This window comes from Epinephelus fuscoguttatus, linkage group LG17, assembly GCF_011397635.1.
Source record: "Epinephelus fuscoguttatus linkage group LG17, E.fuscoguttatus.final_Chr_v1".
NCBI classification, from domain to species: Eukaryota; Metazoa; Chordata; class Actinopteri; order Perciformes; family Serranidae; genus Epinephelus; species Epinephelus fuscoguttatus.
Window position 1 is genome coordinate 14,127,414 of NC_064768.1, and position 17,614 is coordinate 14,145,027.

Sequence of the window (17,614 nt, forward strand, 5' to 3'; positions counted from 1 at the left end):
TAGAGATGGCCATGTTGCCCTGCCATGTTTCTACAGTAGCTCAGAATGGACAAACCAAACACTGGCTCTAGATAGGGCCATTTGCGTTTTCACATGGCCACCGTAGTTAGCAGCCCCTCTGTGAGGTGAGTGTCAGAAAAAATGCAAAACAATTTTTTTAATGTGAACTGCTTCATGAAGTGTTTTTATCGGCCACTGGGTCCATTTGTTTTGGAGAGGAAGAGACCTCTGTGGATAATTCAGCTCCCAGTTTAAACCTCCTGAACGTGTGGATCTTAACTTATCAGAGAAATAAGGTGAGCACTAGGCTTAGGTGGTATCGCAGCATTAAGGTATACCTGGGTTTTTGGAGATCCCGACGGTATGATTTTCAATATTGTCAAAAATGAAGGAGCTCCTAACTCATTGTATGTAGTGCACAGCACACGTCACTGCGGTCTCAACTGAGGGAACAGGCAGCTGAGCTAAAAGACATCGCAACACTGATTGGTGGAAGGATGAATTACAGGACTATAAACAGCTGGCCAGCAATGGCAGAGAGAGAGACCATGTAGGAAAATAACATGTTAGCAGGATAGCACTAAATCTTACACACTCTTCCTTTAAAGGCTAAAAAATTCTTCTACAGTTATCGTTATCACGATAGGCTGCTCACTTTGTTCTGTATATCTGGTCCTTGTTAATTTATAGGAGTAAATGTCACGTTTTTTCTTTTCCTAAACCTTAACATCACTTGCCTTACGGTGAAAAGGCCCAACTTTACACTGCTACCCTCTGATGCCAGTCACATTAAGTCAGAACATTCCTTTGTGGGTGATGAAATAATAAAAGTGTCAAAAACAGAAGAAGTTCAGTATTAAAACCTGGAAGTAGATGCCGTAGTCAAAGCTCCTCCAGACGAAGAAGCCCCGGATGAGGCTGCAGCCAGGCAAACCATCTTGGTTCATATAGACTCCGTACAGACCACCATGAGCCTCATTGCCGATCCAGTTCTCATTCTCATTCTCATTCAAAAAACCTGCAGAAGTCACGCAGGGAAAAAAAAAATCCTTGAGGACTTCTGTTCAGTAATCTTTTTCCTCAGTCTGAGCATTTCAGATATTATGAACAAACCGATAAAACATTTGCTGACATGACTGGAAACACAGAAAACGTCCACTATCACTTTGGTTAAATCATTTCTGTTACCTGGACATGGTTCACCATTGATGCGATAAGCGACTCTCTCGTAACCTGCCACAATGTTATTCTGCAGCACAACATTTGTCCCCTCAATGACCTAAAACAAAAATAAGCAAAGATCATAAATGCAGCCACTGATTTTTGTAAGTGGTTTATCTGGTATTTTGAGAGGACAGACCTCGACAGCAGCGTTCCAGTTAAAGTTTAAGGGCTCCTCTCTGTCCTGATATGATCCAGGCCAAAGTGAGAACATCACGAGGTTAAATCGCAGTGTTATCCTGTTGCCCCAAATTCTTATAGCTGCAAACAGGGATACATTTTAATACTTTAAATGCTCCTCATTCAGTGCTGAAGACAACCACTTCACTTACATTCAATTTGGATAATCTGGCACAATGTGTAAACTGCACAGCATTTGTAACTCATTTTGACAGTGCGGTGTTTACCCTCTCCGACAGTGCGGTGGATGACATTATTGTCAATGTTCAGTCCCTCTGTCCCAAAGACACCGATGGCTGGAGCGAAGCCGTCATGGAAAGCGCAGCCCTGAATGTATGTCTCATCTTCTGAAATCTGAAAACACACACACAAAATTTTGCATTTTCTTAATTCAACAGATATTTCCTTCTTAGCAGTGGCCGCAACACGTCTAAACAACACCTAGTGGTCATGTGAACTCCTGCTGAATGTTACAAGAGATAAAATATTATAATTCCAGCTCTGTGATCCAGTTAGATGATGTAGAAGAAAGACTTTTTTTTGCTGTTTTCAATTGCATTAAAAAATCGTAAACTTTTGAGAGCTACAATTCTACATCTTAGATGATATGCTGGATACTACTCCTGTCAAAAAACAAAAATCAATCTGTGACCAAATCTAAAAGAGTAGTAATGCAAATGTGTGGTGGACATGTCTGACATACACACCAGACACACAATTTAGAGGACTCTTTAATCCAAAGCATTTATGTGAACACATTTTTAAGTGTATGTAGCCTCCACCCTTTGTTGTTCTGTAGTCCTTATATGTGTGTGTGTGTGTGTGTGTGTGTGTGTGTGTGTGTGTATGTGTTGCTGTACCTCTCCCAGGTTGAGGAAGGCCACAGAGTAACGAGGGTCGGTGTCGTCGGTCCAGCCTTCCTGACCAGACTGGAAGAACTCCACGTTTCTGATCTGAGCTTTGCCTTTACAAATAAAACACCAAACAATGATGTGGTCATTGTGTTTGAATATAAATGAAGGCAAAGCCATACCAAGGCTGAATATACAGTATATACATCTATGCACTTTATATTGTTCATATGAAATAATAATCATTTATTAACCCTCTATTATCTGTAACCGCTTATCCTATTCAGGGGCAAGAGATGGGGTACGCCCTGGAAAGGACTATCACAGGGCTGACATATAGAGAAAACCATTCACACTCACATTCATACCTACAAGCAACTTAGAGTCACCAATTAACCCAGTGGTTCTCAAGCTGTGGTGTGGGCCCACTAAGTGGGACATAAAGTCAGCAGGTGGGGTGTGTATGACCAGTGGAGACACAAAGTTGAATGATTTATATAGCAAAAATAAACGAACAGGAGATTGCTGATGCTATCGTGCTGAATTTCATTCACTTAAATTCAACATGGATCCTATTTTATTAGTTGCTTCATCCAATTATTGTTGTTAATGATTGATAAAAAAGTAGGGTAGGGGTGTGTGAACTTTTTTCAGCTTCTGAAGGGGGTATGACAGAAAAAGTCTGAATACTGCTGAGACCTAAATGCAGACACAGGAGAACATGTAAACACCACACATATGGGCCCGAGCCAGCTAACGGGTTTAAACCCTGTCGCTGTAAGGCTGATTTTATGGCTACTACATGCATCTTACATAAAACAGTAAATTAATGATCAAAAATGAGTATTTGCAGATAAAACCAGTTGGTTTTCCGAATTTAGTTTGGTTATAGTATAATTAATGATATGATCCTCAGTTTGTGCTGAGTTTCAGATGCAAAGATGTTTAAGGTTTTTAAAAGGAAAATGGCAAAAGACACAATGCACCATGAGTGACAATAACGCTGCAACAGCATTTCACTCTCACTGCGTGCAGCTCAAAAACCAACTGCAGATGCTCGTGGTTCTAATCTACATGGAAATAATTAGCTTTAAACTGTCCTGAGCGGTCTTAAACTCTAATATAGTTGTTATGTTACAGCTAATTCAACTAACCAATACAGTCAACACCGTATTCTGTGAGAAAAGAAATCCAATTTTACACACTTAATAAAAAAAACGTACCTTTATAGTCGATGCCATCCCAGGAGTAGGTGCCTACCAGAACTCTGGCTCCAAACGACTCCTGCATCATTTCTGGATAGTCTTCACCAATGATCTTAATATTTCTGGTCACGAGAGCAACATCAGCCGCCAGAGTGTAGGAGAGCGATGTACCTGAGACAGAGTAAGTCTCACCTGAAGAGAGTGAGGGAAAAGAGTTCTGTTAGTGCTTTACAGTATAATATGATAAAAATGCACACCACACATTTGAAAGCAGTTTGATTTTCTGAACATTGTCTGGACACAGTGGTTCAAATTGGATCTATCACATAAACAAGTCATTTTAATGTAATCTAACAACAGATTAGTTTAAAATGTGCCAACAAGCTGAATATCTTGTTGGCAAATTGTAACATGGATATTAAATAATACACAAATGTCACAAATCATTGCAGTGCGTTTAACATCCTTTTGCAGCTCTGGAGACATAAGCTGTCTGTACAGACAGTGGTGTTGAACTGACCGATGTGAGCGTGGGTCAAAGGCTGGTTCAAGGTCAGGACGAGGCCGTCTGCTGACACGGCGGAGATCTCACGTTTTTCTGTCTCCCACGGGTTGTAGCTGGAGGTGGAGATGACGAGCTCGTCTCCAACCTGCACACACAACAAACACACAAGCAAACACATAATCACATGGATGAATACAAGCGTTTGCAGTGGTCGTATGAGATTTTAATCTAAATGTGGTACAGAGTTAACCACATAGACAATTCTTATTTGATTACTTTTGCTTTGAAAACCTTTACATGTCAATACACAAACACAAAATTAAAAGTAAAAGGAAAGCAAGCTGACCTGCCAATCGACAGACTCCGACAGGGTCAGAGTGTTGGATCCAGCGTCAGCAGTGGCAGCCAGTTTGGTATGGTAAACGTTGTGGGGTAGTCCATAGAGCTCCAGTGTTCCAAACACACCTGTGAAACACACACAGAGTAAGATCTGAAACATGTGACACCTTACACAGCATCCCTCTAATCTGGGAAAATTTATATTATGGTATCATTTATTGGGTGTGATAAATTCCACATTCACAGCTGATAATCAACATAGCATTTTATTAAACTATCATACAATCTGAAAAGGTTATGACTAAAATCTAGCTTCATTTGGTTATTTATCAATTATAAAACATAAACATGCTGATTTATCATAAATAATATAATAAAGTATATTTTCATGACATACTTAAAATGTTTGGAAGCATCTGGTTGAGGATTTATTTGATGTAATAAATGAAACTTTTGTACAATAATGGAGAAATGATAATTTGCTTTAGTGAGACTAGTTTGAAAGCTGCTGGGAATCCTGGATTGAGGATGTGTACAGTGTAGGCCAAAAGTTTGGACACACCTTCTCATTCAATGCGTTTTCTTTATTTTCATGACTATTTACATTGTAGATTCTCACTGAAGGCATCAAAACTATGAATGAACACATGTGGAGTTATGTACTTAACAAAAAAAGGTGAAATAACTGAAAACATGTTTTATATTCTAGTTTCTTCAAAATAGCCACCCTTTGCTCTGATTACTGCTTTGCACACTCTTGGCATTCTCTCCATGAGCTTCAAGAGGTAGTCACCTGAAATGGTTTCCACTTCACAGGTGTGCCTTATCAGGGTTAATTAGTGGAATTTCTTGCTTTATCAATGGGGTTGGGACCATCAGTTGTGTTGTGCAGAAGTCAGGTTAATACACAGCCGACAGCCCTATTGGACAACTGTTAAAATTCATATTATGGCAAGAACCAATCAGCTAACTAAAGAAAAACCAGTGGCCATCATTACTTTAAGAAATGAAGGTCAGTCCGGAAAATTGCAAAAACTTTAAATGTGTCCCCAAGTGGAGTCGCAAAAACCATCAAGCGCTACAACGAAACTGGCACACATGAGGACCGACCCAGGAAAGGAAGACCAAGAGTCACCTCTGCTTCTGAGGATAAGTTCATCCGAGTCACCAGCCTCAGAAATCACAAGTTAACAGCAGCTCAGATCAGAGACCAGATGAATGCCACACAGAGTTCTAGCAGCAGAGCCATCTCTAGAACAACTGTTAAGAGGAGACTGCGCGAATCAGGCCTTCATGGTCAAATAGCTGCTAGGAAACCACTGCTAAGGAGAGGCAACAAGCAGAAGAGATTTGTTTGGGCCAAGAAACACAAGGAATGGACATCAGACCAGTGGAAATCTGTGCTTTGGTCTGATGAGTCCAAATTTGAGATCTTTGGTTCCAACCGCCGTGTCTTTGTGAGACGCAGAAAAGGTGAACGGATGGATTCCACATGCCTGGTTCCCACTGTGAAGCATGGAGGAGGAGGTGTGCTGGTGTGGGGGTGTTTTGCTGGTGACACTGTTGGGGATTTCTTCAAAATTGAAGGCACACTGAACCAGCATGGCTACCACAGCATCCTGCAGCGACATGCCATCCCATCCGGTTTGCGTTTAGTTGGACCATCATTTATTTTTCAACAGGACAATGACCCCAAACACACCTCCAGGCTGTGTAAGGGCTATTTGACCAAGAAGGAGAGTGATGGAGTGCTGCGGCAGATGACCTGGCCTCCACAGTCACCGGACCTGAACCCAATGGAGATGGTTTGGGGTGAGCTGGACCGCAGAGTGAAGGCAAAGGGGCCAACAAGTGCTAAACACCTCTGGGAACTCCTTCAAGACTGTTGGAAAACCATTTCAGGTGACTACCTCTTGAAGCTCATGGAGAGAATGCCAAGAGTGTGCAAAGCAGTAATCAGAGCAAAGGGTGGCTATTTTGAAGAAACTAGAATATAAAACATGTTTTCAGTTATTTCACCTTTTTTGTTAAGTACATAACTCCACATGTGTTCATTCATAGTTTTGATGCCTTCAGTGAGAATCTACAATGTAAATAGTCATGAAAATAAAGAAAACGCATTGAATGAGAAGGTGTGTCCAAACTTTTGGCCTGTACTGTATGTCTGTTCACATTTCTAGTTATTCAATAGTGCAGTAACTACTCCTGGTTCCTCAGTATGGTCATTAGTGTTATTTGGTGTGTCTTTTTCTTCTTCCTCTTGCCCCTCTACCTTTTATGTTTGCCTAAATTGTATTATTTTATTTTATTTTACTTAACAAACGTGCACATATGTACATTTGTAGAAGTAAGTATAAATGTAGTATATGTTTATGTGTTATCTGCATGTGAGAGTAAAAGCATATGTACGTATGGGTATGGGTATGCATGTGTTCTTTTTTTCTTAAAATATGATGAGAAAAAAAGTATTGCTTCTATATTTCATGTAAGCTACAGCAGAATAATCTACAACATTTTGTAAATATATTACTACATGTATTGCATAAAACAATACTTTTATAAATGTGTGACAATACTGTTGATCTCCGTAAGCAGAAAATATTAAAATCAAAACACTACAATGTTGCATGAAATTATCTTGCAATACAAAATAAATTGTATATTAGTTCATTCTGATGCTGTTTTCTCACCCAGGACTTTGGATCCCTGGTTTGGTCCATTGGGCAGAGGCCAGTCAGGTGTGCGGTGGTCTCCTCTCAGTATGATGTACAGTTGACCTCTGAACGGCTCGTCTTCCCATCCTGCAATCAGCCTGCCGCCCTAAAACAGCCACATACATCACCTCATTAAACAAGCCGTCCTGAGCATCAGCTTTCTCCTTTTATACAGATCATCTGTTGATTTCAGTGTTGGTATGTAACCAAAGTACTCAAGTACAATTTTGAGACACTTATAGGCTACTTTACCTAAGTATTTTCATTTTATGCTACTTCATACTGCTACTCCACCACATTTTGGAGGCAAATATTGTACTTTTTATTCCTCTACATTTCTTTGCCAGCTTTAGTCACTTTTACATTAACGCAGAATTTAAATCAATATGCTGTCATGGTTCAAGGGTTTATTTGTAGTGTTTCCTGTTTGATTTTGATGTACTCACCTCTCCTTTCATTGTCAACTTCACTTCCTGCCTTTTTGAGTGTCTGCTGTGCCCTGATTTGTTTCACCTGTCCCTCATCAGCCTTGCTGTCACCTGTTGCTTGTTAACACCCTTGTTTCCCTTGTATATTTAGTCTGTTGGTGTTTCTCAAAATCAAGGATCCTTCCTTGGTAGGATGAGTCCTTCCAAGGAAGGATCCTCCAGAGGCAAGGCATTGAGTCCTTCCTAGCATTCAGTGAACACACATTGGAACAGGCTAACAAGTGTCCCCAGGTGTACGTCATTAACCCTCGGCAGACTGAGGGGGTTTCAGGTTACTGTAATAATTTTGGCACTCTCTAATGTTGTACAATTTTAAACAAATGTAACCAGCATTTTCAGAGTCACGTGACTTTTAGGGAGAATATATTTCTGGATTATACTTAAGAGTAAGTGGAGTAATGAGGCAAAGGCAACACCTGAAAAAGTTCTAAATTATCATTTACAGTATGAACACAGACTCACACACAGTTTCGCACTATGATTCCAGTGTTCCATATTTTATGTGTGTATCACCACACTACAATAACGTGAATAGTGGAACTGATCTGATGAGTTGCGCTGCTCTCAAACAACTGACCCGCTGCCTGTACATGATAGTGCTGTGTAATCTTCTGAAATAGGTTCACGTCAGAACAAATGAGGAATGCTTTGACCTGCAGGATATTCCAATGTCTTTACAGTAGCCGTTCTCATCGCAATTCCCCCGAAAAATACACCAATTGGAGCTGACAGAATTTAAGCAATGGTCATGTTGTTATCATGTGAACAGTGGGGGGAGGAGGACTTGTATGCAGCAGTGTTGAAAAAAATATTTGTTGATTTGTATCAACTCTGAATATTTCAAACAATATGCTATTGCCTGGTGTGCTTTCTCGCTCTCTTATTGTTTATGTTTACTTCATATATTCTTCTGTTTTCTGCTACTAAGCAAGAAAAAGAAAAGCCATCGCTGTCATGTTAGATCCTTGTTATATTTATCTTTTAATAAAAAAATTTAACTTGTATGCCCTCAATGTCAACTATTCCTCACGGTCAAAAGAATCAATATTCTTTAAGGTTTCGTCTCAAAGTTAGAAATGGCAGTGTCTTGACAACACTAGGTTACAGCATTAAAAGTGAAAGTTAAACTCTCAAAAGAAATAACATTTTAAAGTGATAATCTGGGTCAGGGATTGGCAACCTTGGGCCTGCGTGCCACCACTTGCATGCTGTAAGGCTCGCTAGCAGTGAGCATGCAAGAGAGTTTTTTGATATTGGTTGCCCTGTTTTGATTTCTGTTTTTGGTGATGGAGCGTTCATGAGGAGCACTGTTGAAATACATAAAGCCTACCATTCATTGTGTGTGAACTCTGTGTGCACAGAAGGAGCAGCAGAATGCCAGGCGCAGTGTAGTATCTGAAATTCTACTGTGACGCCCTGGGTCAGATGACCAGTTAGGGGCCCAGGGTCAAGAAGGTATTTATGGCCCAGGTCAAGGATTGGTGAAGTCCAACTAGGGTGTCTCTCTGTCATCTGTTTCATTTTGTCTCACATTTCACAAAAACAACCAACCTATATAAGCAGGGTAGTTGGGGCTGTTATTCAGAGCAGTTCATATTGGCTTCAAACCCTCTCTCAGGCAATCCTAGGTGCTTGATTTGATGCTGTACTTCTTGTAATAAACCTTTTCTGTATACAAGCAAGACGGTGTCAGCGGAGTTTCTGTCATCACCTTCACATCATTGCTATTTCATAAACAACAGCAGTGAAGGTGAAAGTTGTCTCGTGACTAAAAGTTTGCTTTCACACACAAAAAGCTGCTCCTCCTATCCATCGATCTGATCAGCTCTAATTGGATCGACTTATCAATTATCCATCCTGCAATTCAAAACCCTACAAACTGCAGGCAAGGGAAAAAGGAACTAACGAAGAGTTTTGTGCTGCGTTCAGTGACTTGCAAAACCTCAGAATTTAGAGAGGAGAGACAGAATGATTCAAAGGGACAGAAATACATGGAGGGTTTGCAACTTAAGAATTGCCCTTGATGAGAGCGTGGATGTGAATGACATACCACGTTTGGCGGTCATAGTGGGATACTGTGATTTGACTGTGAGGGAAGAGCTCCGCTGTTTATTGAAACCAATGACTCAAACAATAAAAGGTGAGGATATAGCCAGAGTTTTTATGGGGCATTTTGAGGACAGAGGGATTGACATTATATTGATATGGCACACTGATTAACAAGAAGAATAAATGGCAAATCATATCAAAAAGTTTGCTGACCCCTAATCTAGGTAATTGTGGTATTGAGAGAGATTACTGATGACACAGACCTGGATGGAGATGTAGACAGCATCTATCACCACAGTGCTGTATTCAGGTGCAGAATGAGCAGGTCTGGAGGACAAGTTTCCCATGTTGTCGGGGATCTCCAGAACTCCAATGACCGTCAGCTTGTTGAGGGGAGGAGTGTCACTGTCCAAAACCACCCACTCCCCTGTGGTGTGATTGGTATACAAAGGTATTATCATGACAGTTTTCTACTATGTGATGGTTCATACAAAATTTTTGTTTGTATTATGAATTAAAAAGTAACACTGTCACCACGATGAACCATTCAACAATATGAAATTCTGTTGTTCAAAATTACCTGACGGGATGACCACATCAGCGCCCTCTTCTGGTACAGTGAAGTTATTCTCAGCTGAATTTTCCCAGAACGAGGCATCAGACCACAGACTGGGGAGAAACACGTGAACAAAGCGCATTTAAGTTTGCAAAAATAAACAAACAAACATAAAAATAAACAAGTGCTGCTCACATTAATGCATCAGTGATAATATATAACACTATGCATCGGGCTGTTCATCGTCATAAGTACTTTTACTTGGCTATTAATACTTACATAATTTTACTTAAGTAAGATTTTGAATGTAGTACTCTTACTTGTAACAAAGTCTTTTTCAAATTATTGTATTATGTAAGTAACAGAATAAGTGGAGGAAGGAAATGAGCTGTGTTTGAATTCTTCCTGGTCATGATTAACATGTTGAAGAGGAGGTTAAACGTACATGAAGTTTTCGGGCCGGTGGCTGGGTAAAGGGGGAAGCGTGGCTGGAGGTGGTGGTGTTGGTGCGATGCAGTTAGGGTAGAAGCAGCGGTAGACCCCTAAGTTCACCTTGGTGTCCCTCAAAGAGCGGTCAACGCTGTTACGACGCCTGCGCTCACTTCTCTTCCCAGATACTGCAGACACAAGAAATTACAGCTTGTGGTCATCATAAAATCCAATGGCGTTCTGATGTGGATTTAAACCGACAGCAATTACACTGCTAATGAAAATAATGGACATAATTAGGCAGGTCTGACAAGTGTTTATGATCGTTTTTAAAGGTACCATATAAAGAGCTATACTGCGTATACTTACTTGCTATTTTTTTCCAAAAACAGACAAAAATACCAACAGTTTAAATAGTTCCTGTTTCAAATAACCTCCATGTATGTTTCAGCAGCCAACAGTCCTGCTGCCCAATCTATGAGCTATAATAAAAAAAGTTATTATTCTTTTTTAATCTATTGATTTTTTTTATTTTGTAAAATGTCAAAAAATAGTGAAAATGCCCATCACAAGTTTATTTTGTCTGACCAACAGTTCAAAACCCCACGAGAAAAGCATCAAATTCTCACATTTGAGATCAGTCCATGTTTGGCATTTTTGCTTAAAAAACTTGATGATCAATCAGTCATTAAAATAAGCATAAAATCAACAGATTTACATTAAAGAGTGTCTAACCGATATAGTAGAGGTTGTTGGAGCTGTCGTCGAAGTACCAGTCTCCATTCTCGTTGTCGCTGAAGCTCAGCGGTGTGGACGAGCCGTTTCTATCGTCAATGATATGGAATCTGTCAGGACTCTGTGTGAAGTTGTGGTTGATGATCACGTACTGATCTGACTGTTTGAGAAAGATAAGTACAAGCAAAAAGCGTCAGTAAATAAGCAGAGAATTTGTTTAATATTTGATGTACACTTATATAGTGTCGTCCTGTTATTTGCTTCTATCTAAGAATCAGAACATTTTATTTAGACATGTTATAGATGGTCTTATACTGTATATAGGCACAGAGAACTTAGAAATATAATAAAAAATATAGAAATATAAAATAAAAAGAATGAAATAAATGTGAATTATGCTACAATATATAACACAGATTATAAAAACAACAATTAGAAATATGTACAAATATGTTCAATACTTCAAAAAATGTGAAGGATCTTTCATTCACCTTGAAGCCATAGAATTTTGCATTGTAAGTGATGTTGGTGATATGATCCATGTTGTCAAAGAACCACCTGTACGTTTGTCCAGAGGGCAGCATGGCCATCCAGCCAAACTTATGAGTAATTCGTTTCTTTAAATAGGGAACCGCACTGGTGCCTGTAATAGAGAGTTTAAAAACAGCACATTTAAAAATACAAATAACAGACAAGACAGATTTATATTACAAATACATCTATATATAGGATTACACCTCACTTAATTTTATTGTATTTCAATTTTTTTTCCTTCAGTAGAGTTCATGACAAAGATCTTGTGCAATTCCTACAAATCACCAGTAGAGGTCAATAAAGACTAAAATATAGGCCACTGCTTCTGCAACTACGACATGACATTTAGATAGTCTGACTGTGTAATACCATGTGAGTTGGTTAAGATGACATCTTTGGCCCTCAGAGAGTGAGGTGTTGGGTTGTTTAACGCCAAACGATGGAAGTTGACTGTCTCATCGCACACAGCACCAGGGAAAGCCACACTCCACTCGGAACTCTGGGAACAGTGAGCAGGATCCAGCAAGCCGCTCATAGGCACAACTTTGTGGTCAATGTTTCCTGAAAACAAGGAAACATGAGTGACAAAGAGATTAGGATGATGCAGGGATGAAGGATAAGACCACTTCAGCTGCAACAACCTGACTTTTTAACCTGACATATGCTGTTTTATGGTGATAAAAATATAATCATATTGATAATATGTCTGTGTTTCTGATTTTCATGGCAGTTGATAACCCTGTAAATCATTTAAATCTGGTGATATTCTACACTTCACAATGAGGTGTGGTCAGGTGTACTTGACACATTATTCAGATACTAAGATGCACTTATATGGGCGGGTTCACAATGCAAAATGCTCACTTCTCTATTTTGCTAAATCCTCCATGTAAATAACAATGCGATGGGTGTAGGCGTCTGGTATTGACGCTGTATTTGGTTGAATTCATGTTATGCTCAAAAAAAAACTGTGATTAATCAAGGGCCTAAATACACCCCCTTTACCCCAAGTGCATAAATGCACTTGCACCATGCATTTTAGACCAGACATAATTTAAAAAGGTCTCTAAATGTGTATTAATCCACCACAGAAAATAGTCCCAATCAAATGCACTATTCAAAGCTGTGTGAGAAACATTTAGTTAAAAAAAAAAAACTGTCAAAAATAAAACTATATATTTTACACCTATTTTCTTCAGTAGGAACCAGTAAGCTGAGTGTTACAGACAAGGTAGGGATGTATTGTAGGCTTTGGTCTTTTCAAGGGATTTGCTGACAATAACAAACATGCAGACTGATTATCTGATGGTTCAACATAATATGTGATAAATATGTGCATTCAAAAAATGAACAGCAAGAGATTAAAAAGTACCTGTGAGGGAGCCGTCAGTGTCCACCAGCTGCACCTCATGCTCCCACCTGAAGCCGGCCTTGTGGGGTGAGTTGAAGTACTCGATACCACTAAACCTGACAGCCCAGCCACCACAACGATCAATACATGTCCCATCGATTCTGGCCACCCCAATGGCTGCGCAAGAGCTGCGGTCGAAGTTGATGAATTTGGTGTTATGGACGCTGAGGCCATCATCCAATGGTGCGATGATACCTCTGTGTGTGCAGAAGTCATCTCCCAGTTCAAGCTCGTCCACATGGCCCACAATGGTGCTGTTTGACATCATCGCTCCTCCTTCCTCTCCAAAGCCACTTACCGCCCACTGCAAGATGCGCTTGGCTTCAATACCGGCTTTCTCGTTGTTGACCATGACAAAGTTGTTGAACTGCACAGCGCCCACATTGACCCACTCTGCACCTTTCTCACAGTTCCAGGTGGTGAGGGAGTTGAAGACAGCGGGCTCGGGGGTATTGGACCAGCAGTGTCCTCCCTTCATGGGGTTGAAGTCTACAAAGATCCAAAGGCCAAACCAGCCCTGAGAGTGCACGGTGTTGTTGTAAAATTCACCGAGAGGGACCTTCTTCTGGCAGATGTTTCTGTCATAGGACGGGCCATCGGGGTGCCTGTGCATGCGGTACCAGAAGCCAAAATGGGTGCCTCCAGCAGCGGCGTTGTGGCGGATGATGTTGTCAGGGTTGGTGACCCAGTAGGCGGCTGGAGTGACATCGTCATTTAGCAGGCTGGTGCTTTGTTTGACAAACACAGCCAGGTTGTACTGCAGGATGTTCTTTGTCTCGATGCCATCCTCGATGAAGAAGGCCCCACCCTTGATGTTGTAGATGACGTTGTGCTCCACCAGTAGCCGGTGGGTGTTGTGGATGGTAACGGCCCTGTTGAAGGTCTGATGGATGGCACAACCCCGAACATATGACTTGTAGTCGATGTCTCCCATCAGATGCCAGTGAATGGGGTAACGTCCCAGCCTGAAGGCCTGTCCTGCATGGAAGACCTGTTGCATAAAAGCATAAAGTTTATAATTTCAATTTTTGGTACATACTAAGTGCATACAAAAGGAACAAAAATGATCACATTGTGAGACTGAGGAGATTTAAAAAAAAAACAAGACTAATCCTTTCACTAAAAGTCAGCTGTAAAAAAAGAGTTTCAGCAGTAAAACAGTTTGAAGCATTTCACCTCAACATATTCCAGTCTGCCGATCGCAAGATTCTCATTTGGTCTGGGTGCGTGGAACATGATGCAGCCTCCAAACTCATCACTGCCGATTTCTTCTCCAAACCGCCCTTGGAAACAGGTTTGAGTTGCGAATTCACCTGCAGCACAGAGACAGAAAGATGTTATTGTTAACCCCTGTGATAATATACTACACCGTGCTTTTAGTATGTCAATATAATTAAACAAAATGATGCCCAAAGTGTAGGACTCAAGTATACAATGTCTACAATATCTTTTAATTTTGTGTCTTTGTTGAATTGCTCTAAAAACTATTATATTTCTACAGTTTCAAAAGTTCACAGTATCTTACTTTTTAAATTACCACATGTTAACCTAAAGTAAAGAAACAATTAGTGGATGAATCAGTTTATTAACAATCACATTTTATTTATTTATTTTTTTTTCAATCAAAAATTTCACCACCCTCTGATATTTTCTTGGTTTTAGTCACTTCAGGCTCTGGGCTATTAGCAGGTTAGCTGATAATGAGAATAATGTTTAGTTGCAGCCTTAACTTAGAGCAAGGCCATAGCCATGGAGTCACCACTGGGGGAGACCAGATCTGACTACCTAATTTCCTATAATATAATATAATATAATATGAGTGTTAAAGTGTCATTTATGTTGCGCTGCCTGTGTAATTTATGTAGACAATAGTCGTGTTTATTTATTGCATATTTACATAATATATTGCATATCTTTACTTGCTTATGATAAAAAAAACAAACAAACAGAAAATGGATATAGTAAACTCTTCTCTCTATCTGACAGCGGCTTTATACCTCTCATCCCTAACTTTGACACAGCGTTTAGTGTCAAATTAAATCAGCAAAAAGCTATAACACAGTACCTGTATTGAATCCATCGGGGCAGGCTTCTATCTTGTCATTCCACTCTTGGTGTTGGGAGCCTCGTACCAAGATGTTCCTGGTGAGGAGACCCACCTCAGCTCTGCCCTCAAACACAGTACCATCAGGCAGTGTGACAGTCACCCCAAGGTGAGTGTACTCGAGCGGCTCGGTCAGGGTTAGGGTCATGCCATCGGCTGACACGGCGGCGATCCTCCTCACCTCGTTCTCTCTCTGACTGTGTCTGAAAAAAGAAACAAATGATTTCTTCCTGCAGCTCAATGGCATTGTCTTACCAGTGTCCATTTACAGAATATATGGTAATACAGTATATGAGACTGGCTAACTCAGAGCTGTGTAAATCATTAAATGTGTAAATCCATCCACCTGTGACCTTTAGTGTTTCTTGTAACAGCAAATATTGACATAGGAACTACAATTTCAGCTGAATAATTATGTGATCATATTTTATTGGCGTGAAATTTTGATTTTTTTTTTTTTTTTACCTTTAAGGGGAGGCGAATGTGTGTATAAGGTATTCATTTATTTCTATGTTTATCTCCCAGGAGTGCTTTTTCTGTGCTGCTCTGTTGAGATTTATTTCAACTTCATAGGATTTGGTTAATTTAAGGTATAATCCTGACATCGTCTTCAGAGGGTGCCTGACTTCACACACACAGTTATGAAACAACCTGTCACACATTCGCCTGGAGGTGTGAGTATGTGTGTGTGTGTGTGTGTGTGTGTGTGTGTGTGTGTGTGTGCATGTTTTTCTGTTTATGTACTCAATCACAAAAAATACAGGAACCGTGAGGATGAGAGGAAAGGGTTTAAATTTTTAAGACTCTAAGTCAAACTGTTTGACATATTTAAGTTGTAAAATTATATTTTTATACTTTTTAGGCTCATTATTGATCATTGTCACTGACTTCACATAAGGCCAGGGCTGAAAGACTTGAGCTTTCCAAAAAGGGGAAAGAAGAAAAATTTATGGGGAGCTCTAAAATATCACACTTTTTTGGTACCACTTCTGTTTTACTTTATAAATTTATATTTCTTGTATATTTAGATTCCTGTTATCTTGCTCTGTGAGATGAACATTTGAGGCTGTGGACATGTTCATAATTGTCCTGGGATGCATCCTAGGTCTGGTCTATTAAATCAGGAGGACGACAAATGAGGGAGATTAATAAATTAGACCTCAGCCATATTGTTTTGTGGACAAAACATAGTTAGCAGCGGTCACTGTGGTTCAGTTCTCATATGATGTTATTTTCTTTCTTTATTAATAACCGCATTTAAGAAAAAAAAAATCCCCATTATCTTGGTTTCTGCTTCGACATGCATGAATACATGACTTTGCTATACCTGTGGCCGGTGGAAGCGATGACAATTTCATCTCCAGCTTTCCATGTCACTGCTTTCATCAGAGTTAGTGTGACGGTGCCACTGGTTGCTGTTTGGGCCAGATGTGTCCAGGGGACAGGAACTGGAATACCTGGAGAAACAGGTTGTCAACAATGAGGAGGGCTGATGAGGTGGCACTAATAATAACACCCCTTCAGGACACAAGACTCAAATGACCCTGTCAGCTTACCATTATGTGACATAATGACATGTAATCACCGCTTTTGGAATGTTTGGGTCAGGACTATTTCTGTTTAACTGTTGCTTAGTGGAAATTACTGTAGTGGAAGATGTATTCTGATCCTTTTACAACAAATGCATGCTTCAGTACAATTCACACTCTTATTTAAAGTCCCCCTCCAGACATGTTTTAAAGCAGTGGTTATCAATGTTTTTCAGGCCCCCTTAGCTGAAAGAGAGACAGAGCAGGGACCCCCTACTGCTTATATAAACTGTATAAAATTGAGCTGCACTTGAGATTCTTTCAGTATATCCGAATGTGCTTGCTTTTAGCTGCTAAAGTAAGTCCCAACAGTTTTAGGACAGTTTTAGCTTCCCCCTCTGCACTTCCACTGGCGGCTTCTGGAGGGACGGTGTGTCAGAGGCTCTTGCTTGAAAAGCCAATAACAAACCATTGTGGCTCACAAGACTGTCCGTGCGTTTGGAAAAACAGTACAGCTAACTGGCCAATTTGTTTCAATTGTAACTAACTGTTAACTAACTAGTTCACCTCGCCATTATGGATAAGCGCTACACAGTGTGGTAAATTAATTTTAGTTATGAACAGGCTTATTTATCTTTCCTAATGTTTGATTTGTGTTAATGTGTTTTAAGATTTATTAAAAAACCCTCTGAATTTCAACTTAAATAAAGCAATGTTTTTTTTGTAGTTGTTGAGGTGTAACCTTTCATCTTTCCGTCTATGTT

General features: G+C 40.0%; 1 protein-coding gene across 1 annotated transcript in view; it reads right to left on the bottom strand.

The window, feature by feature from the left end:
- LOC125904520 (fibrocystin-L-like) overlaps positions 1–17,614 on the bottom strand; it is a 63,565-nt gene that overhangs the window by 10,087 nt on the left and 35,864 nt on the right. The window contains exons 46-64 of the mRNA XM_049601980.1: positions 16,649–16,778; positions 15,283–15,524; positions 14,394–14,530; positions 13,179–14,208; positions 12,176–12,367; positions 11,764–11,915; positions 11,273–11,432; positions 10,554–10,725; positions 10,133–10,221; positions 9,816–9,979; positions 6,992–7,121; positions 4,309–4,427; positions 3,978–4,107; positions 3,476–3,649; positions 2,262–2,365; positions 1,629–1,755; positions 1,361–1,482; positions 1,189–1,279; positions 864–1,018 (exon numbers count right to left, since the gene is read on the bottom strand). Of these exons, the coding sequence (XP_049457937.1) occupies positions 864–1,018; positions 1,189–1,279; positions 1,361–1,482; positions 1,629–1,755; positions 2,262–2,365; positions 3,476–3,649; positions 3,978–4,107; positions 4,309–4,427; positions 6,992–7,121; positions 9,816–9,979; positions 10,133–10,221; positions 10,554–10,725; positions 11,273–11,432; positions 11,764–11,915; positions 12,176–12,367; positions 13,179–14,208; positions 14,394–14,530; positions 15,283–15,524; positions 16,649–16,778 (3,620 nt within the window). The remainder of the gene's footprint in view (positions 1–863; positions 1,019–1,188; positions 1,280–1,360; positions 1,483–1,628; positions 1,756–2,261; positions 2,366–3,475; positions 3,650–3,977; positions 4,108–4,308; positions 4,428–6,991; positions 7,122–9,815; positions 9,980–10,132; positions 10,222–10,553; positions 10,726–11,272; positions 11,433–11,763; positions 11,916–12,175; positions 12,368–13,178; positions 14,209–14,393; positions 14,531–15,282; positions 15,525–16,648; positions 16,779–17,614) is intronic.